At 48.0% G+C, this 23,130-nt stretch overlaps 1 protein-coding gene across 1 annotated transcript; it reads left to right on the top strand.

Moving 5' to 3' along the window:
- Positions 1-297: 297 nt before the first annotated feature.
- On the top strand, positions 298-22,160 carry ALDH9A1 (aldehyde dehydrogenase 9 family member A1). Its single transcript, XM_050963222.1, has 12 exons — positions 298-423; positions 1,302-1,505; positions 3,610-3,755; positions 5,317-5,446; positions 6,682-6,816; positions 7,483-7,679; positions 9,131-9,271; positions 13,045-13,233; positions 16,012-16,099; positions 18,951-19,092; positions 20,573-20,685; positions 21,219-22,160. The coding sequence occupies exons 2-12, from the start codon at positions 1,328-1,330 to the stop codon at positions 21,311-21,313; spliced, it is 1,554 nt and encodes a 517-aa protein (XP_050819179.1). The 5' UTR covers positions 298-423; positions 1,302-1,327; the 3' UTR covers positions 21,314-22,160.
- The last annotated feature ends 970 nt before the right edge of the window (positions 22,161-23,130 follow it).

Here is a 23,130-nt window from a genome sequence, read left to right as displayed (position 1 = left end):
CAATACCCAGACCGCGCTCTCTGGGCGGCCCTGCAGAACGGCGGCAGGATACTGGGGCAGCGGAGTTCTCCCCTCCCCCCGGCGCGTGTGGACAGAGGGGGAGAGGGCGAGTGCCGGTCTGACCCGCCCCGCGCCGGGGCTCAGCCTGGGACACGCAGGACGGCCCGGGGGGGCGCAGACCAGCGTGTCGGGTCACTGCCCGCGTTCCAGCCCTGCTCACTCGCTGGGGCAAAGGGAGCCCCGCGCCCATGCGCGCGCTCCTCCAGCGCGAGCCTTGCGGGGGGAGCTGGGTGAAAAACGGGGCTGTCGCTCGCAGGGCGCGGGGCGGGGCCGAGCACACAGAGGGCGCTGCGCCGCCTCGCGCCGCTCTGCGCAGCCCCAGGGTAAAGTCGAGCCGTGCGGCTGCACTGAGCTGTTCTCGGGGTGAGTGACGCCGGGTGCGCGGACGTGCGGCTCTGTTCTCTCAGCCGCGGGGCTCCCGCCGCCTGCCCCGGCGGTAGCTTTGTGTCCTCCCCCTCGGATTTGCCCCCACTCGGCGCTGTGCCCCGCGGGGGTTTATGGGGGATTTCATACAACGCCGCTCGCTCCTCCTCCCCCGTATGGCGGCTGTAGGGGATTCCATGTCTCTTCCCCCCCGTGCCAAGGTTCCCTCTGCAGGGGGGTTCTGGGGGAATACCACACCCCTCCCCCTTAGTGCCAGGGTTCCCTCTGCAGGGGGGTTCTGGGGGAATACCGCACCCCTCCCCCTTCGTGCCAAGGTTCCTTCTGCAGGGGGTTAGGGGGTATTTCATTCCCCTTTCCTGCTCTTCACCCACCAGTGTCAGTGTCCCCTACTCAGGGAGTTATGTGGGGTTTCATACCCCTTCCTTATCCCCCTCCCAGTGCCCAGGTCCCCTATGCAGGGAGTTATGAGGGATTTCATACCCCTTCCCTGCCCCTCCCTCCAGTGTCAGGGTCCCCTCCATAGCAGAGTATGGGGGTTTTCATACCCCTCTGTCCCCACCCAGTGGTGGGGTTTTCTCTGTAGGGGGTTATGGGGGATTTCATACTCATTTGTCCCCTTCTGTGCTGCGGTCCCCTCTGCAGGGGGGTTATGGGGACTTTCATACTTCCTCCCACTCTCCAGTGGTGGGATGCCTTCCCCTGGTGGGATTATATGGGTCTTGCATATCTCCCCTTCAATTCTTCCTCTAATGCTTAAGGCCCTTTCTTTTCCTTGTGCATGGTGATGCTGGTGGTTCCTAGCAATGAGCCTGGAGACTTGGTGATTGACACCTGTCTCTGTTTCTCTTTCTCTATAGCCTGTTCCTGTTGCCTTGCCCCTTGGATGCTCCTACGGCCCAGCCTGTCCCTTCTGCCTCGATTCTGCTCCTTCCTCCCCTTTGCCACCATGAGCAGCAAAACCAGCACCTTCCACTTGCAGCAACCACTCAACTACCGGGCTGGGGCCCGAATTCAACCTGTGGATGGAAGCCACAGTGAGGAAGTGTATGAGCCAGCGACAGGTAACTGTCTGGTTTCTGTGCCAGTAGGGCATCTGGGATCCTGGATATCTTCAGAAATTGCCTGAAGATATATAACAACCTGCCAGTGCCCATGAACTGGATTGGAACGCTAGATAGACACAGCAGATGAAATCCCAAGCTTCATTGTGAGGCCCAGCCCTCTGCAGTGTCTCCAAGTAACTGTCCCTTTGACTTGGGGAGACAAGGTGAGTTAGATAATATCTTTTCTTGGGCCAAATTCTGTTTGTGAAAGAGACAAATGTCCATGCTCACACAGCTTTTTTTACTAATCTCTTTCAGCAACAGAAATTGGTCCAGTAAATCATATTACTTCACCCACGTTGTCTCTCTAATATTTTGGGACCAACACGGCTACAACAACACTGCTTCCCATTTGGGTAACACTTACACAGCTTGTCTTACCTATAAAGATGATGTTTAACAGGTTCTCTTCCATTTTGACTTGCATGGGATAGGAAAAGGATATCTGATACAAGGGCTCTGGAGAAAGAGAGTTAGTGCAGCAAATATTACTACAGCAGCTAAGTGGCCTGGATTTTGCATTCTGTTACATCAGCCCTGGGGATAGTTGGGTCCCAAGTTCTCATGTGGACTGAGCCCAGTGCTTTCTCAAACTTAACAGAATGGGGCGGGAGGCACTCGGCAAATCCCTGGTGTGCTGAGGTAGACAGGAAAGCATGGACTTCTCTCATCTCTAGCCAGGTGCCCTGCACTGCGGCTACACACCTATCTCCCTTCCCTTTGCCACCCCTGAATATCCAGCATCACTTTCTTTCCTGCCAGCACCTCTACTCTTCACATCAGTCTCATTGTCTGTGAGAATAGCTGTAGATACTGTGCAGTGGCATTCGGAGAAGTGTGAATTTGCCTTCAAGCCAGTATTTGGCTCAGGGAAATTCATCACTGATAATCCACAGGCTAGTTAAGTAGAAGCTTGTGCTTGCATTTCCTATATGGGAATTGCCTTTGGTGCTGCTCTTCAAATGCTTGAAGGATTTAATGTAGCTGCTTCTCCTTTCTTCCCTGGCCACCCTTCACGCTAGTGAATTATGCTCAGGTTTTTAAAAGTGTCTTGTAACTTTTAAGTGTCTCAGGTTGAGATATCTTAAACCGTTCTGATTTTCAGAAGGCATTGGGCACCCATTCTCTGAAAGTCAGATCCCTTTATGGTGTCTCAAGGAAGGCACTTGATCCCTAGCTCCCTGGGGAAAATCGTAGTTCTAGCAAATAGCAGTTGGTGCTAGTAGCATAATGGTCATATTCAGAGGCAGTCCGTCAGTATTTTAGCAAATAACACTTGGAATTAGTGTCAATACCAGAAGCTGGCTCAGTCCATACCAATAGCAACCTCTGCAGCCCAGCCCTGCACCCAGTCCATAAGCAGTATGCCCACTGCCTTTAATGGAAAATCCATGCAGAATTCTACAGGCCCTTGCTGATAGTAAAAATCTCTTCCAGGACCAACATCTGGTACTGGCAGATGACCTGTTCAAAATGTATTAAACTATAACTATCTTTAAATGCTGGGATTAAAAAGCTTTTTGGGAGAGGATGTTTAGACGAGGTGTTGTTGGGTTATCCCAAGTCCTACAGAATCAACGCAGGGAGGAGATGCCTTAATCTTGCAGATAAAAACATAAGATCCAACAAGTGGAAGTCAAAGCATGACAAACTCTAACTGGTAATAGTGAGCAAAATTTGAACAGCAAAGTTAACTAACCATTGAAACAGTTCACCATGGGTTGTGGTGGATTCTTCATCACATGAAATCTTTTAAAAAGACATCCAATCTCAATTTAAAGATGCTGTAGTTCAACCACAAGTTATTGGGTTCAGTGTAGGAATTACTAGATGAAATCCTATAGACAGGAGATCAGACTAGATGATCACTGATTCTTTTTTTGTGGCCTTAAAATCTGTTCGCATACATGCAAAAGCAGTAAGAGACAGAATGAACACTTCTTCTGATACTCTAAACCATGGATCACATTGGTGCTACTCCTAGAAATGCTTGCTGACAGCGAGGTTAGTGGCAAAAATCTCTGAATGCAAGCTCTAAAATATAAACCTTATTTTTTCTTAGGTCGAGTGATGGGCAAGTTTCTATTCTCTGGGGAGAAGGAAGTGGATCTGGCTGTGCAGAGTGCCAAAGCTGCCTTTAAGATATGGAGCCAGAAATCGGGCATGGAGCGGAGCAGGGTTCTGCTGGAGGCTGCCAGGATTATCCGGGTATGTGGTGAAGCTTTTCTCTTGTGTTGGAATGGAGTGGTCCTGTCCTTGATCCTCCTCCTGAGCTGTTTTAACCCTTGACAGCTTGCTGTTTGGCTGTGCTTGCAGCACTAGATAAGACCACTAATGCAGTAACATTTAATCAAACTGCATGAATAATGCAGAGTTTGAAAGGCATCTTTGATCAGCACAGATAGTAGATTTCCTTGGGCAGAGCTTGGTCTCCAGTCTCATCAAGGCAGCTTTGTTGCATGTGACCACTAGCTCAATCTTTTGTCTCTTCAGAGCCCTAAATGTGCCTGGCTGTCTTCCTTGTCATTTGGGTCTCCCATGTCGCAAAGAATATAGGCCAAATTTATGCCTGAGTTGAGGTCTCTGGATTGCTTATCCCACTACTGTAGTTTCTGTGTCCTTATAGTAAATTTAGTTTTGTTTGCATCAGACATATAAAAATCCATGTAAGCTGGCTAGAAGTGAAACCTCCCAAAGTCCAGAACTTCTGTGCCTGCAGAAAAGTACAGGGCTCTATCCCTGTCTCCATTTGCTTTTGGAACTTAAATTGCATAACTATTAGACTGCCTGATCTTCATAACTACTAAGGGCTTGTTTACACTTAGCTACACTAAGCTGCAGGGCTTTGGAGCGGAGCCCGGAGCTGGAGCACAGACCAGTAGGTTTTTGCCCAGAGCTGGAGCAGAGCCAGAGCAGAGCAATTCAGAAATTTGATTGCTCCAGATCCCTGCTAAGCTGTAGTGCTCAGTGAAAACACTGCCTACGCCGATGGGAGAGTTTCTGTCCCTCCTGTCGACATAGCATTTTCTACACTGGGAGTTATGTCAGTATCCCTGTAGCTCAGGGGTGTGGATATTCCACACCCCTGAGCAACGTAGTTACACCAATATAAGTTTGTAGTATAGGCCTGGATTTAGTGCAGTAACCCTGTAACTGGAATGCGTTAGAATGGGACTCTTGCTAGGGCAAATGAAAGAATACATACACTGAAAAGTACATACATACTTGGCTGCATTTCAGGTTTGCCTCTGCTATATTTTTGGAGAGATTTATGCTTATTTTTCCTTCATAGTCCAGCTTCTCCTACTGTCAGACCCCTACAGTGGCATTGTAACGCTGTGTTCATGGCAGTCTGGTGATAAAGATGATTTACCAGCAGAATTTATTTTTAAATCCATGGTTCTAGCCTCTTTAGGTCCATTTTGGATTTTTCTTGTCCTTGTTGTTTGCAGTTCCTCCCAATTTAGTATATTCTGTGAACTTCCTTAATGTTTTGTTTTACTCCAGTTTCTAAATCTAAATGATCAATAAATCTAAACAAGGATATTAAGCAAGAGTAGACCTATGGCAGACCCCCAGCAGGTCTTTGTTTAGATACTCCTCTACACCCAGCTCAACACACTGGTGAACTGGTAAATGGCAAACACAGCTTTAGAGAGGGTTGGGTCATCACTGATGGCAAAGATGTCTTCACCTGTGTTTGGAAGGCAGCTGGCATGCTGTGGGCGGTGCCAGTCTGTCTAATGCTGTTACTGTGCTGCTCTTACAGGAACGGAGGGAAGAAATTGCCATCATGGAAACCATCAATAATGGGAAATCCATCTTTGAAGCCAGAGTAGATGTTGACATATCTTGGCAGTGCCTGGAGTATTATGCAGGTTTAGCGGGAGCTATAGCAGGTGAGAGCTGTACTGGTCACTGGAGCCTCATTCCTTTCCCCCAGCTGTGAGTCAGTCATTTATATACTGCAGTGATTGTTTAGTCAGATGATAAATCTTAAGGCCAGTGGAAAGTCCCTGGCTATTTGGAATAGGGTAGAATTTTGGAACCATGGTATCACAACACTTTTTATGCAGTGGTGAGTTAAACCTGGGCAAATTCCGTCCTGCTTTAAAACCTGTGTGACTCCATTGACCTCATCAGGAGTGCCTGGGATTAAATTGGGCTGGAATGCAGTGACCAGGTAAACAGGGCAGCCATTCTATATGCAGCAAGAGTCCATTTATCATCTTGGGACATTGATGCTGATTGTAATGGGAGAAAGGTAACTGACTACACCTCCAGTGATATCCCTGTCTTTAGTGCAGACTGGACCTTGGTTTAACATCTCTTAAGGGTGGCTCTGCTAGTAAAAGCTTGACCATAGTCTGGAGGTGGTAGCTCAGCTATGAATATAAATGGATAAGGCTGTAGTAAAGCAGGTAACAAATGGAAGTTTTCTTTTTTGTCTTTATATTCAGGGATCAGATTCACTGTTAGCTGGGGCTTTCAGATCTGGATGAGATCTGGGCCCTGTTTTGCTAGGATGCTGTTTATACATGTACTGAGAGAGAGTTCCTGCTCTAAAGAATTTACAGCATAAATGGACAAGACAAAGGGTGGGAGAAGAGAGGCTTCTTCTCTCCTTTTTACAGATGTAGAAACTGAGGCACAGAAAGATGTAACTTGCTCAAAGTCACACATGAAGCCTGTAACAGAATTGGAAATTGAATCCAGATTGCTTGACTCCCAGGCCAGTGCCTTAACCACAAGACCTTCCTGCCACTGTTGGAATAATCAAGTGCAGCTGGTTTCAGTGGGCTTGCAGGCACCCACCTGGGCCAGCAATGAATTTTTTCTTTAGTGTCTTTCCTTTTGTTGGTTCCAGTGGCACCGTGGGGATTTCACTCTAATTCACTAAGGGGAGGAGCTTTTCCTTGAGTCAAGATCTTAAGACCTCTTTGGGCAAACCCCATTTGGTGTTACTGGTCTTGGGGCACTTGCAAACCTGTTAGTATAGAAGGCTTTGCTAGATCCCACTTTGGGAAGTGAGGCAGGGAAGTGAGTCTGAAGCTGTCTAAGGCTTGAAGGTTCTTTGTTAGTTTGTCCATCTAACTACATATATTCTCATTCACCTGTATTTATCCCTGCCCAGGTCAGCACGTCCAGCTTCCTGGGGGATCCTTTGCTTACACCCGAAGAGAGGCGCTTGGGGTATGTGTTGGGATCGGGGCCTGGAACTATCCCTTCCAGATTGCCTGTTGGAAGTCTGCCCCAGCCTTGGCTTGTGGTAATGAGACCCCCTGTCTGTGCAAGATTTTTGTGATTTGGTGATCAGGTGGTGAAGGAGAGAGTCGGGTTAAGTGTTCATGGACTAAGAGCTCCATTAGTGGGTGACGAAGCATCTGTTTGTCTTAGATCTGTTTCTAAGAGACCCTTTTTCTGGCTGGGAGGGGAGACAAGGGCAAGGGAGAGTTAGCAAATAAGTTATGGGGTGGGATCATGACAGGAAGGGGGTGCTGCTGTTGCCTCACACCAAACAGGTAGGAGTTTCAATGGAAGAGGGAGAGAAAGGGAATGGAGCAAAGAGGTGAGGCCAGCAAAGCAGTAGCCCTGCTCCTCCTCCTGACTTAGTTCCAGTAGCAGGTGCCATACTAGCACCCTCCTGTGGCTGTGAGACTTCTGTTGCATTTGCCCCCCTTTGTGCCCTCATTTCATCAGTTTCTGAGAATATGCATTTGTAAATGCTGTTGCTGCCCTGCCTGGATACCTGTCTGGATCAAAAGGGGAAAAACTTCCATTCACTCTCCTGTTTTCAGTGTCTTTGCAAAATCCATTGTCCTACTGGAGGGTGAGATATCTGAACATGCAACCCCCTGCCTCCCTGTCCCCAGTGTCTCTCAGATTTTAACACCCCTTCTCTTCTCCACTCCCCGCTCCGGCTGGATTCACATAGGTAATGCCATGATCTACAAGCCGTCTCCCCTCACCCCCATCTCAGTGGTACTGCTGGCAGAGATCTTCAGCCAGGCTGGTGTGCCCAATGGGCTATTCAACGTGGTGCAAGGGGGAGCTGCCACTGGCCAATTTCTGTGCCAGCACCGGGATGTGGCCAAAGTCTCTTTTACTGGGAGCGTACCAACTGGTATCAAGGTAAAGACCACCCTGTGCTAGGGGGCAAGGCAAGGGACTTCTAATTATGCACAAATACTAGAGGACATGCAGCAGAGGTAGACCCTCCTACAAGCCTGTGCACAAGCAGCCTGCCCTGGAGAATGGGTGGGCACATGGGGCATGCCTTGCAGCTGTTCTGCTGCGGCACAGAAATGTCAGACACAGGGCTGTACTTGTACTCCAGGCTGGCCCTTATAGCATTAGTTGTGGGGTGTTTTTTTTCAGGGTGGGGGGCTTGAAGGTTGCCTCTGCTCTAGAAAGGAGCTATTAACCAGATAAAATCCATGGAGAGTCTCTGTTCTGATAGTTTTAAACTCCTCAGCCTGTTATGGCCTGATGAAGAGTGTTCTCTAGCAGAGAATAAATACAGGTACCTAAATGGGTAAACTTGGGTCAGGATGTGTTTTGAACTAAGTGGTAAGACAACACATGAGAACTCCTGGAAACTAATATGTTTCCCTCCAATCAATCCAAACTCAGGGTAAATTAATATCCAGAGACCTCTCTTTTCCCAGGGGGTGGAGGGAGGAGACGTAGCAATCATTGTTAGTAATTTTATACCCCACGTAATTGGACATCTGTTTACCTAGCAATAGTATCTTGGGGAATAAACCCTGACCTACAGCAAATTCCACTCATGTGCATGCAGTGAGACCATTAGTTCTTTGGAGCTGAGGAAGATTTATCCTGCAGCCATGTGAGTCTGGAACTCAAGCATTTCCCCCTAGAGAATCAATCCCTCCATTAGTGTGGGATACTAACTGATCCTGGCCATTTCCTGTGTTGGGGATGGGGATCTAGCTCATTCCCCTCAGTTTCTAGTTGCAGCCTTTTCCGAAGCAAATGAAAATACTCACTCAGTCCCTGACAAAGTCTCTTTGCTGAGAAACCAGAGCCCTTGTCCATTCCCTGAGGCAGGTGAGGCCCCCAAAAGATGTGAAGAAGAGAGTAGCACAGCACAGACTGGGTCAATCTGCTTCTGGTATTGTAGATATTTTCACACACACATGCCCTATGTGCACCCTTGGCTGGTGCTGTGTGTCTGGATCCTTGCACTCAGTCTTATTACATGTTAAAATTTATACACCCTTAAAACTGTAAATCTTCAACATGCACAGCTCTTTGGGTTTCAACTACCATTTTAATCAGCAAAAAGTCTCTTGTGCCCATCATGGGGCAGCAGTCTGGGAACAGTCCTGAGTGCCCCCCACCAAAAAAAATGCAGTCCCCAGTCTTCTGAATGTGATTTACTTCTGTTGTTGCAAAGGGCATGTGTGTGGGCCGGGAGTGAATTTCTCCTCTGTCCCCCTTCTCTAGAATGGGGGCACGTATTTGTGATCTCCTGTGGCCCTTCTGGACCTGATTGGGCCCTCAGTCTCATTTGTGTTCATCCCCCAGCAGCCTGTCCCTTCTGTCTTTGTTTGTATTAGATCATGGAGATGTCAGCCAAAGGGATCAAACCAGTCACCCTGGAGCTGGGGGGCAAGTCCCCCCTCATCATATTCTCTGACAGCATCCTAGAGAATGCCGTGAATGGAGCCCTGATGGCCAACTTTCTCACGCAGGGCGAGGTGTGTAGCTCCAAGGAGATGTGAATGCTACCTGCTTACTCTCTACTCTCATGTTTCCCTCCTCTCCCCATCTGCAGCCCCACAGATGCTACAGCGATTGATGTCCTAAAACACTCAAGTTATATTCACTCTCCTTGTACCTGATAGGAAAAACTTCCCTGGGGGCAGTGCCCATGATGGAACCTGTTTATGAAGTTTCTTTCACAGGCCTGGGGAAGGGAACACACTAGAGCTCTGTACAGAACTAATGTAGAGCCCTGCAGCGGGACTGGGGTCCAGAGGAGCATGTGGTAGTGGGATTAAGAATAGTCCCATGCAGGGCTATAGCACACACCTTGATGTTTGAGGGGATGTCTCCTGGATTCTGCCTCTAATGAGAATCCTGATAGAGGGCAAAACTGGGGTTCGAATGCCTACTCCTGTGCCACCTCTAGCTCCTTCCTCACTTGCCCCAGCAGGTAGAATCATTCTCCAGAGTGGTGGTGGTGGCTCCAGGAGCTGCTTCTGTGTAAGATACCAGCCCCTAAGATCAGCTATTGGAATTAAGCCTGCAGCACAGAGATCAGAATGTCTGGCTCTTCATCCCTACTGCAGCCTCTTTGGATTCCCTTACTGACTAGATCAGCTGCTGTGAGTCTGCAGCAGTGTGGGGATTTCCTCTCTTGCTTGCTGATGATGCTCCCATCCCCATGCCAGCTTGCAAGATGTTTACCCCCTGTGGGCCCAGCCCCGGGGGCACTTTGGGGCTTTCTGTAACATTTATTGCCATAATAGCTAAATGCTTAAGTGTCCCTTTGGGGTTTGAACAGCCAACTCTGATTACACTGCTCTACAGCCAAAATGCTTCAGAAATAAATATAGTCCAACTTTACTAATTCTGGGTCACTGAGAATGAAAATGATGCTTAAAATTGTTGATTGGCTCTCGTTTTCAAGATATGCTATTGGGTCAGTATATACGACCCTTGACTTGGGAATGGTGGAGGATAAGTGAGTTATAAAGGGAAGGGATCTCAATTTAAACCAGAAATGACTAAAATACATCTTTGACTGGATCTATGAATAAATCTATGACTGGGTTTGGACAGTATTTGCTTTTTAGGCAAAACAATGAATGATGCAATCTGAAGCTGGTATTGCGTCATACATGATATGAATTGCATCATGTTATTCCTAGAAGTCATGGATGATGCAATCATAACAAAGCTTACATCACTCTGCTGAACAAATTGCCCTATATCAGCTCTAGAAATCATACAGTGTCGTGCTCTCTTATTTGTCAGTCTTTGATTTTGCAAAGGGACACATTTCTGTTTAGCCAAAGTGAGCAGAGATGCTTCATACTTGTGTGAACAGTGCAGATAATTTCTGCTATGTTTGTGGTGAAGTGACTTTTGCATCACAAAAGCGCAGTATAACCACTATGGTTAAGAAAGCCTATCACCTTTATTTTGGCTGCAAAATTGGAGAGCAGGACAAGAGGTGGGCCCCACACATATGCTGCAACACTTGTGCAACAAATCTTCGCCAGTGGTTGAACAGGAAATCTATGCCTTTTGCAGTGCCAATAATTTGGAGAGAGCCAACGGATCATACCAGCAATTGTTACTTCTGCATGGTGCCTCCAGTTGGGAAAGGTGTGTCAAAGAAGAAAAAGTGGACTGTGCATTATCCAACATTCCATCAGCTATACGCCTAATACCCCACGGAGAAGGACTGCCGGTTCCTGATGCACCAGAATCATTCTCACTTGAGTCAGATGAGGAAGAGGAAGAGGATGAAACTTCTGGTCCTGAACCATCAATGTCACAGGACCCACATTTTCTCCCATCCTCTTCCTCTGAACCACACCTCATAACACAAGGTGAGCTGAATGACCTTGTCAGGGATTTGGAACTACCCAAGAGTAAGGCAGAGCTGTTGGGCTCCAGACTACAGCAGTGAAATCTCCTGGCAGCCTATCAGGGCAAATGGAGCCCATCAATGCTTGCGGACTATTGCTGGACAGTGACAAGAGATGCTCCATTTAATGAATACAAGAGACAAGCCAAGAAGCGCCGAGTAGACACTGAATAGGACTAAACTATGTACTTAATAGTTTTTTGCCTTTTTGTTTCATAATAAATTTTAGTTATATAACCCTTTTGCTGATTTTTAAAGTGTTACATAAACAGGACAGGTGAAATCTTATCATGTAAAGCAACCATAAACACATGAAAAGACCTAGGTTTACAATTTATGATTAAAACTCTACTATCTACACAATATACATAGACATAAAATGTAAAAACTTAAATATCTTAGAAACAGTAGCCAATCAGTTGTTTTAATTGTCATATTTGAATTCAGCACATCAAAATACATAATATCACATTTTATCTCTGAAGCAGACGACTTCTCAAAAATTGTAGACCAGTGTTATCCCCTGCTGGTGGCCAAATGTATTTTCACCACTTGGTGGCACCGAGACCATTAAAGTACAGTAGAGTTGCATCATACGTGAATTTAACCATATGCGCTCGGCAAAAAAAGAAAAATAACGATTCTGCCACCATTCCAGTCAATGAGCATATGCCCCAGAGTGAGCATGAGATGGGAAACTTGAATCTGCTGTTCCCTCAGTCTGTCTCAGTTTCTGTATGCCTCTCATAGTGTGAGCCTCTCGCTGCGCTGAGTGTGATTCTAGTGTTTAAAGATACTGTCAGAAGTGAAAGTAAGCTGGTACAGCATACCGGACCACACCGGCTTCCCCAGGCTGGCAATTTAAAGGGCTGGAGCCTTGGGCCCTTTACATTGCCTCCCAGGCCCTGCTGCCAGAGCCCTGGTGTAGTAGCTGCAGGGCTCTGGCAGTGATTTAAAGGGCCTGGGGCTCCCTGCAGCGACCTGAGTCCTGGGCCTTTTAAATCACCGCTGAAGTCCTGCCGCCACTACCCCGGGGCTCCGGCAGCTGGGCTCAGATGGTGATTTAAAGGGCCTGGGGCTCCATACCAGCTTACTTTCACATCTGAGTATACAGTATTGTACTTTATGGGCAATTTAAGGGATTTTCAAGGGTAATTTTGACTGTATATGCAGTTTTCGCCTTACGCGCTGACTTCAGAACCTAACCCCTGCGTAAGATGTGACTCCACTGTACTTGGATGTGATGTGTTTTGTGGTGAGGGACTGGACAGCAAGCAATCCCTTTGCCTTGATTGCCCCTGGGGTTGGACTGAGCTACATAATGCAGTTTGCTTCTGTATCATGTCCAAACAGCCCCTGAGTTGGGAGGGAAGGTGCCTGGACTGTTTTGAGCTCCTCTCTAATCAATCAGACTGCCATGCAAACAGTAATCATGCTAGTGGCCCGTATGGAGCAGGTGATGATAGAGAGGAGCTCAAATTCTTCAGCTCACTCCCAATATAGAATCATAGAATATCAGGGTTGGAAGGGACCTCAGGAGGTCATCTAGTCCAACTGCCTGCTCAAAGCAGCACCAATCCCTAGACAGATTTTTGCCCCACATCCCTAACTGGCTCCTTCAAGGATTGAATATGTTTGAGGGAAGATAGTGAGGGGGTTAAACTTGATAGCTACATTGGTCACTTAATAGACACTTGCAGCCGAATCCCATTTCTTGGAGGTAGTGTAAGTGAAACAAGTGGTTGGTGCATGTGCTGCTTCGGTGGGTGGGATAATGTGCCATGTGGGGAGTCCTGTGGGGGGCCATAGTATGTTACATACTCCTCTTCCTAAAGAGCCTTGTATAAGATACTGCTGATTCTGATGTCCCAGGTTTGCTGCAATGGCACTCGAGTGTTTGTGCAGAGGGAGATCCTGGAGGCCTTCACGGAGGAAGTGGTGAAACGCACCCAGAAGATTAAAATTGGAGATCCACTTCTGGAAGACACAAGGATGGGGGCCCTCATCAGCCGCTCCCACCTGGAGCGAGTCCTGGGGTTCATTACTCAGGCGAAGGAGCAGGTGAGAGCATCTGGCTTTCTTGGATTTGAGGAGGCTTGTTGGAAAGAGTCACACACGTTGGGGAAGGGACTTTCCATCTCCCTCAGCTGCTAGTTTAATAGACAGGCAGCATGTTCTCCCTACCCTTTCTGGGGTGAAGCCCTTTCTCTGCTGAGGCTGAATTATGCATGCCAAGAGGGTACATATAGAAGGGACACCTAGATTAAAACTTACACAATGGCTTAATGTTGAATCAGAGTGGTAAGATGATATGCCATTCAGATATTAGTGTCTCAGCAGGGCTATGGGCTCATGGGGCTAGATAGTGGACATTGTAACATGTAAAGCGGAGATGGCAAACACCTGGCTTGCTTGAATACTGTAGAATCTCAGCTTTCATTTAAAAACAAAATGATAGGTCTTGTGTTTGTAATGAGAATCTTCTAGACTTGACCCAAGCGTAACTAGTGAAGTGATGGGTGGCTGGTCTGCAGGCAGCCTGGATATAATAGCTTTGAGATAGGTGAACTTCCCAATCCCTGTTAATACCTTTTGGTCTAGTCATGCTAAAGTCTAAAGATGTTCATATGTCAGCACTAACTATTTAAAGGCTGATCATTTTAGCAGCAGGAATAGGGAGGGGTCTGGGGTGAACCCTGGAGGGGGTAGAATTGGGGTGATGCAGAGAACAAAATGCAAGGGGGATGAAAGGAGGGGACAGACAGGGAGGAAGAGAAACAGAAAGGAAGGAAGAGAAACAAATGACAGAAGGGTCATCCTGAAGTGGAGAATATTTTCCTGCTGAACATGACCATGAAATGAACAACTAAGGTCCAGATCCTTAACTGGTGTAAACTAGCATTGCTCCACTGGAGGAATGCCAATCTGCACCAGCTGAGGGGCTGGTCCAAACTTATTACATACAAGCCAGATTTCACCCTTGATCTTTGTGCAAACTTCCTACTGATTCCAGCTGGAGCTCTGCTATAGGTCAAGAGGAGACTATTGTTCTGAACTTGTAGTAAGTGCCTTCAATGAAAAGCTGAATTTGGTGCTCTCCCCACACTGAGTCTGACAGTCCTGGTTTAAAGTTTAACTGCAGAGCTCTTTGTTTAACAGGCCAGGCCAGTAACAGATCACCTGGGCAGATTCAAATTACAGCTCACTGGGCTCTTCAAACAAAGCAGTGGGAAATGCATTCTTCCAGTCACAGGCCAAGTCTAGGGCTCTGCATTACCCTTTCTGACATACTAACAAGGGACTGCAGCTCCTGGCTTCACCAGCCATGTTAGCAATATCATCATCTGTAACAGGAGAATGACAGAGCCCTGAACTTTGGACGCTGGCCAGCTCTTAATACAAACAGCTGAAAACAGTTTTCTCCTTTATCTGCTTGTTGCTTGGGTAGGCTTTCTCTTAAATGGCATGGGCAGCAGCAGATGCTGTCTGCTCAGGCTCTGAGTGGCTCTAAACTCAAGGGTTTTCAGTTCTTAGCTGATAGCAAACACCTGCCAGGGAAAACATGAAAGCCTGTCAAGCTAGTACCCAAGACATTGTAAATTTTTTTGCTCCACTGAAACTGGAAAAAGCACCATGGAATATGATTCCAGTGGGAAAGCTACAGGAGAAGCTGATGTACATTTTGAGACACCTAAAGATGCAGTTGCTCCTATGGCCAAGGACAGGTCACGTGCAGCATAGATATATTGAATTATTCCTGAATTCTTCTCCAAAAATAAAACAAGATTGCTAGTGACAGTGGCACAGTCTCAAACTAGGATGAAGCAAGAAGTATTTTGTTTGCTCATCATTCTTGGAACTAGAATACAGGTGCTCCTGTTCAGTAGCAAAGATAAACCATAACGGACATCTTGGTTTTTTTTTTTAAAAGGCAATTCAATTTGTATCTAAAATTATTCAGTGCGGGTTTGTGTAGTAAAGCATCCAATAAATTGTGTTCACACTGTGGGGGAAAAAAATAGGTCCCAGCTTTATTTACTCCAGAGTCAATGCTGGTCACAGTGATGTACAATGGACAAGGCACTAGAGCAGGGTGCCTTCTGCAGACATCTGCTTTAACCCCTTCCTTTCCAGTCCACCTGAGAAAAGCACTTATTGCTGGGCGATTAGCACATGCTTTAAAAAATTAGAGCAAGGTCAAGCCAAGGGTGGTAGTGGGGATGCCAAATGACTAACGTCCATTCTGCTGCCTGCGGTGGTGCTGGTAGAGTAGAGCAGACCCCTTTCTCTTCTGGGTGGGGTGAACATCCCCATAATGTATCTGGCCAGTCACATGCTACTCAGGCCTTTAGGCATCTCAGCTTATGTGTTGAAGTTCTTGGAGAAGCTTTGGAGGGGAAATGTCAGACCTGCTGGAGATGAAGGAACCAAAATAACCTTGGGAATCCAGCTTGGCTTCCCCAAACAGGTGGTGCAAGCTGCTGCTGTTCTCTTGCACTTCATGGGCATAAAGGGAAGGAGGGAGGGAGGGAGGCTTCGTGCTGTTGGGGAACTGGCTAATCCTGTTACTGAGAACTGCCTGCTCTGGTCTCCACATAGCCACAGGGTGACAGCTCCAGCTTTTTAGCCAACCAAGCAGTCCAGGGCCTTCACTGGGCAGCTCTCTTTGAAGCTGATTTGACTGTTGCCACCCCTTAAACCTCCAAACTTGTGGACTCCATCATTCCTGTGACTGTGGCCAACTCCAACTACCTTAGGCTGCTGCTGGCCAACAGGCACATCAGGGCGGTGTGCTGGCTCTCTGACACCTGTGTACCTTCTAATTTGGCTTATTTTCAGGGGGCAAAGGTGCTGTGTGGTGGGGAGCTGTATGTTCCTGATGACCTCAAGCTGAAGAATGGCTACTACATGCGACCCTGCGTGCTGGGTATGATTTCTCTTCAGCTCAGTGGAGCTATCTTTCACGCATAGGTTTAATGCTAACACGTTCCTGAGCTCAGTCGGACCCTCTGCCTAAATTGGAACCTGTGAAATGTGTACCCTTTTCAGATAGTTTGTATAGCTCAGACAGCTGGACCCAACACACAGTACTCTAGAGGCATAGGGACATACTGGGTAAGATCAGTGGTGTATAATTTCTCTGACAGTGACCAGAATCTGATGCTTCAGAGGAAGATGTATTAATACCCCCAGGATGGACAACTGCAAGAGAACTGGCACAAACGGGTGGAAATTTCTCCCTAATCCTGGGTAGATAGTGCTTGCTGTGTGTCCTGAGACATGAAAGTTGATATCCCTTTTAAGAAGCTTTTTCCAAGTAATTTGACTGTAGATGATGATCTTCAAAAAACAAACAAACAAAAAAAACCAACAACCTAATTCTCCTTGAATCTTATGGGGCTCTTAATCTCATCTAGTGGTAGTGGGTTCCTCAGGCTTATTATCATGGCTTTAGTTTTAAAAAAGTAACTTTCTTTCATCACTTTTTAAAATTAAGGCATTTCCTTGTTGTGTGAGAGAGCAGTTCCTGATCTACCTTCTGTGAACTGTTTGATGCACCTCTGGTTGCATCTAGTCTTCATTTACTCTCAACTGAATAGTCTCAATCTTCCCAGCTTCTGTAGGCCTCTTACTATTTTTAGACCGTTGACTATGTTGCAAAGGGAGTGACTAGAACTGACTATAGGGTGTTCAAGGGCAGACTTTGTATACAGTGTAGCAATATTGTCAGCATTTTTGTCTGCCTTCTAACACCCGAGTGCTGCTGTGCATTGAGGAGAGGTCCTTGAGCTGTCCATAACAATGCATAGGTCCGTTTTGGAATCAATTTTGAGCCCAGGAAGGATTATGAGAAATTGTAAATGTGTCCCATAGTCTGCATTACCTTGCAACTTAGGGCATTTCAACACTGCAATCAGAGCTGTGATTGCAGCATTTGTCGACAGACCACAGCTAGCTTTGATTGAGCTAGTTTGAATAACAATAGCAGTGCAGCTGCAAGTGCTAGCAGTTCAAGTATGTATTCAAGGTGGGGGAGCTTATACATGCTGCTGTGGCTTCACATCTGTTTTGCTCTAGCTAGCTTGAAACCACTAGCTCAGGTATGTCTGTGTGCTGCAATCACCCCTCTGACTGCAGTGTAGCTATACTCTTGGCCCACATTAAATTTCATCTATCACACTGCCCATTTTGCCTAGCTTTGTTATACTCTCCTGAAGCTCCTGCAACCCCATCTAGTTGTTCAGCCCCAGGGCTGGTGGTACAAGAATGGAGGGTGGGTAGGCTTAAAGGGGAATGTGAGGGAATGGGAGATGTGAAGCAGCAGCTGAGGGCTTTGAATTGTGGGCAGGCAGCTTGCCAACTTCCTGCATAATGCAGAGCCAGGGTAGAAGTCATGTATCCAATGCTATGTCTGGACATGATCTTTACTTGTCGGAGGATCTTATAGGCATGATACAGGCAGAAGACGTGCAAGCTTGTGCACAGCACCACCATTGCTCCTGCTGCCCCCCCAGCCCACCCCCCAGTCTGCCAGTACATTCAGGGCTTGTCTACATCACAAAGTTGCAGCGCTGGGGAGGGGGTTACAGTGCTGCAACTTAGGAGGTGTACACATCTGCAGGGCATTACCAGCGCTGCAACTCCCTGTTTGCAGCGCTGGCTGTATTCCTGTTTTGTCTCGGGTGTAGAGGATCCAGCGCTGGTGATCCAGCGCTGGTAATCTAGTGTAGACACTTACCAGCGCTTTTCTTGACCTCTGTGGAATAAGCAGGTATCCCAGCATACCTGAGGATACCTCTCTGGTAATCAAGCAGGTCTCCTTCCCCGCGGTTTGCTCCGGTGTTCTCCGAATCCCCCCCCAAGCGGGTCTCCTTCCCCGCAGTTTGCAGGGGAGTTCGGGGAACGCGAGAGCACACCGCGGGGAAGGAGACCTGCTTGCACGGGGGTTCGGGGAACGCGAGAGCACACCGCGGGGAAGGAGACCTGCTTGCACGGGGGTTCGGGGAACGCGAGAGCAAACCACGGGGAAGGAGACCTGCTTGCACGGGGGTTCGGGGAACGCGAGAGCAAACCGCGGGGAAGGAGATCTGCTTGCAGGGGGGTTCGGGGAACACTGGAGCAAACCGGGGAAGGAGACCTGCTTCCCCGCCGTTTGCTCTCGCGTTCCCCGAACCCCCCTTGAAGCCGCCCAACAGCGCTGCAGTGTGGCCACATCTAACACCACTTGCAGCGCTGGTTGCTGTAAGTGTGGCCACTCTGCAGCGCTGGCCCTATACAGCTGTACTAATACAGCTGTAACAACCAGCGCTGCAAAATTGTAGATGTAGACATACCCTCAGTTCTGACTTGCAGTACCTTCCTTTGGTCTCACACATAGCTCTGCCTAGCCCTTCAGTCCTGAACTGCAACATTCCACATAAGTAATATAGATAATGGATTCAGGTTGCAGTGCAAGGCATATAGGGGTTCATTGGTTTAGGAGCTTTGAGAGACAGTGGATGGCACATGGTGGCCTTGACAGAGAATTGGCACACAAGTTGTAGATTGGAGCTCAGTAGAGTGACTAGTCAGAGGGATGAGTGCAAAAGTTCATGCTTGCTCTGCATGTGAGAGGTAGGACATGCCACCCTCCCCCACCTGCATTCTACCCTAAGCCCTTCCCAGCTTGGTCAGTGGAGAGTCAATAAAGGTGCTCTGTCAAGGACAGTTGTGGGCGGGCTGGGATTTTACATACAGAATTCAGCATGGCAAATTCACACGTGCTGCAATACTTCCAGGGGACTGCAGAGATGACATGACCTGTGTGAAAGAGGAGATCTTTGGGCCTGTCATGTCCATCCTACCATTTGACACTGAGGAGGAGGTCCTGGAGAGAGCCAATAACACCACCTTTGGGCTGGCAGGTGGTGTTTTTACCAGGTACAGCTGGGGGGCAGTGTTCAGTCCTTGAAAGGTACTAGCAATAAGGGAAGAATGTTACCAAACTAAACACCAAGTCCTAGTGGCAATTCTGCTTCACAGATGCTCTCTTAACAGCCACAGAGAGCAGCAAGATGGCTCAGATCAAAACAGAGCACTATTATTTATTTTTTGTATATAATCATAACACCTAGGAGTCCTAGTAATGGATCATGACCTGGAACAAAAAGTCCCTGGTGCTGTGTGTTTCATCTAGGACTGGGGTCCCACTGTGCAGACATAAATGAGGAAATGGCCCCTTTCCCAGGAGTTTGTAATGTAAAAGATTAACAAAGTGCACTATGCTGGGAGTACAGAGCTTGTAAATGACTGACTGACAGTTGTTGATTTCCCTCCTCCTCCCCCCCCATTTCCCCTTTTCTAACAACCTGTCTCCAACTGCCACTCAAACTCCTTCACAGCCCTGCCTGTCTTCCCTGCCACAGGAAGACTCTCTGCCTCCTTTTGGGACATGCACACACCAAGTGTCCAAAGGCAGCTTTTGCCTGCTTTCCCTTGCAGTGCTGGGGGAGAAGACGGAACTAGTACACATGGAAGGCAGGCTAACAGCTCTAAGTGCTACCCTAGGTTTCCTGGCAACTAGCTATTACAGTGGAGTCACATCATATGCACATTTACACAAATTCAACTATGCGTGGTCTGGGGTTCCATCTGCTGGCTCCTGCCAGCCGGGGAATGCGGCCCTGCTCAGCCTGCTTCTGGCCCGGGGTTCTGTCCAGTGAGCTGAGTGGGGCCGGTGGCTGAAACTCCAGACTGTCGGCTAGCTGAGCCGCTTAGCCCGCCATGTCTGGGGTTCTGGCTGCTGGCCCCGCTGAGCCCAATGGATGGAACCCTGGGCCGGCAGGGGGCTGCGTCCCCTTGCTGGCAGGAGCTGGCGGACGGAACTCCAGACTGTCAGCTGGCTGAGCCACTTAGCCCACCACTGGTCTGGGGTTCTGGCTGTGGGCCCCTTGCAAGCCAGGGTCCCGGCTGCTGGCCCCACTCAGCCCGATGGATGGAAGCCCAGGCTGGCAGCAGGGCTGTGTCCCCTGGCTGGCAGGAGACAGCAGACGGAATCCCAGACCGGCGGCGGGCTGAGCTGGTCTGGTGTTCCAGCTGCCAGCTCAGCTCGCTGCTGGTCTGGGGTTTTGACTATAGGCGATTTTCGCCTTATGCACTGGCTTTAGAACCTAACCCCCACGTAAGATGTGACAGTTCTGTACATAAATTGGGCAGGCACAGGTTGGATGCCTCTCTCATTGGGGTCAAAAACCCTGCCTGCGAACTAGATTCTCGGGCACTTCTCCACAGCTTTGCTGCTGGGCATGGGGAGCAAAGGCTGCTAGTGGGACTCGCTGCCTGCCACTTGAGCTGTCTGCAGAGGGCTGGGGGAATTGGTGTGAAAGGCAAGCTTGCACTAAACCTTGTCCTTTTCCCACAGGGATATCCAGCGCGCTCACAGGGTGGTGGCTGCTCTCCAGGCCGGAATGTGCTTCATTAACAACTATAACATCAGCCCTGTGGAGCTGCCCTTTGGAGGATACAAGATGTCAGGTGAGCAAGGCACCAGCTGTGCAAAACCTACTAGAGCTTCCCTTTTAAATCTCTCTAGCCTACAGGAATACATGTCCCTACTCCAGTGATAGCAGAATCAAGTGGTGTCAGCCTAGGCTGACACACCAAAAACTGAGGCTGTCACACCTGTGGGAAGCGAAAAGCCACTCAGCAGCTTGGTTGCTATTTTGAGCACCCAGGGCTGCAGTTAGAAACTGAAGGCAGGAGGTTGATAAGGGGGCTGCATTGTTACACACAGAGAAAGCAAGGGAAGGGAATTTACACGGCCTGCTATGGCTCCTAGCTCAGAGCTGACTCAGCAACGCAGTTTAGAGATAACTTGAACTGCCATGCCAAGAAGCTAGTGATGCTGTACTGCTGCCTACGGGCAGGGTCATCCTTCTTCCAAGGGCCAGAAGCGTGCACGGCTGAGTCTGATCACATGGCTGGTGACAGAGCAACAACACAAAAGGGTGAGTGGCAATGACTGGCACTACCATCTCACTCTTGAATATGGTGTCTGTCCCTTCCAGGGTTCGGCAGAGAGAACGGCCGGGCAGCAATGGAGTATTACTCGCAGCTGAAAACAGTCTGTGTGGAGATGGGTGATGTGGAATCTGTGTTCTAATGGCATGGGCCTCACAGAAGAGCAACAGGCTGTCCCACTCAGTCAGCTAGAGATTTTTACTAAACTTCTAGATGGCAGTAACAAAGTGCTCTGAATGTCCTGTGCAAATGGGGGAAGCTGCGGTGGGGTAGTGTGCTGCAATCCTGTGCATTTGTGAGTAGGGGGGCCATGGGACACAGAAACAGTTGGGGTTCTGGTTTGACTGTCCCATTCTTCACAATTTGCCTGGGGCGCCTAGGACTAAAATCAGATTTAGTGACCTTGATTCATCACCAGCAACTGTTTCTATTGAAGTTAGAGCCAGTAGACATAGCAGCTGTTTAGTGTAACAATTTCTGATTAACTACTGGGTCATGCTCTGACAGTTCATTGTGCATGAAGAAAACCTACAGTGATGCTACAGTCTCTGTAGCCAGAGGTTTCCTTCATGCACATGGAGCTGTATGAGAGCCTTGGTAGAAGCATGACTGACTTCTCCTAGACCAGTTCTGAACAGCAATGCCCTTATCCTAAACTATTTCAGCATAGAGGGGCATTGGAACACTGGCCATCTCTATAGAGGAATGGTTGCTGACAGAGGCTTGGTTGGGTCTTTTTCCAAATATAGCTCATTGTGCAGTGAGAACAGCAGTGTATAACGGCATCCACCTGCACCTATGGAATAGTGCTAGTGCTCTACCCTAGAATCACCTAGGGGTATTTGCTGGTTTAGTGAAAGTTGTTTTGTTATCCCCCAGGGCACTAACAATTAGGCAAGCTATTCTTTATTTACACATGCAATTGGAGAAAAAGTGTTTTATACTCCTTTATTTTAGCAATCAAATAAACGTGCTGGTATATGGCCTTATCTGAAAGATCTGTGTATGGAAGAATGGGAGCTGTAGCTTGAAGTGCTGGCTTCCAGTGAGAGAAGACTGTTAGTATTGTAGCAGTCAATACAAGGGTCACTTGCAATGCAGTTAAAGAAATCTTGCCAGTTGTTTTAGAGAGGAGCTACAACTCTCAAATGTGGGGTAGAGGACTAGTATGTGAGCAGGGAACAAGCACTGAGCAGGCTCAAGCCATCAAGCTTGGAGTTTAGCAAAGTTAACTCATAAGAGTACCATCTACAGCAGAGATGCTGCCTAGATCACTCACTGCATAAAGGACCTAAAAGGCAACAAGATCTTTAAATCAAGTGTAGTATCAAAGGGAAAGGCTCAGAAGAACTGATCTGATGGGTACAGAAGGGCACTGCCAAGTGCAAAACTGCCTCCTGTGGCTCTTTCAAGAGATGAGTTTCTGCTACTCCTCCAGAAAGGTGGCAATGTACAATGCAGTTAGCATAGTATTCAGTTCTAGGACACCAGCAAGCTAGTGCTGCCCTGGCAGCAGTTGAGAGCAGACTGCACCCACCCTTAAAGGCACTGACTGTGGAAGAATTAAAAAGCTGTGTATGGCTAGCTTAGCTAAACAGAAGTAGGTAAAGAGATTAACAACACTGAGGCGTTGAGCATAAGGAACAAAAGGATGAAATTAAGGATAACTGGAGTTTTGCCTGTTCAAAAGTTAAGTGCATTATACTGAACTGTGGCAGTTTCCACTTCCTGTTTAAAACAGTAGAGGGAAACACCCAGCATTGCCTGCCCTAGACAATCCACTACATCCCCCATCTCTGAAATCAAAGCACAGAAGGCCTTTCCAGCAGAGAAACTCCAAGGAGCAGTTGAAGGTTAGCAATATTATACCAACAGGAGAAGCTGAGATGCAAGGATGGTGCTAGTGCTCTTCCCCAGGGCACAGCTGCTTTGGCCCTCACCACCTCCATCTGCATACTT

The sequence above is a fragment of the Gopherus flavomarginatus genome, chromosome 7 (assembly GCF_025201925.1).
Source record: "Gopherus flavomarginatus isolate rGopFla2 chromosome 7, rGopFla2.mat.asm, whole genome shotgun sequence".
Taxonomy (NCBI): domain Eukaryota; kingdom Metazoa; phylum Chordata; order Testudines; family Testudinidae; genus Gopherus; species Gopherus flavomarginatus.
The sequence above is the reverse complement of the archived record's forward strand: the minus strand, read 5'-3'. Positions and strand labels throughout refer to the sequence as shown.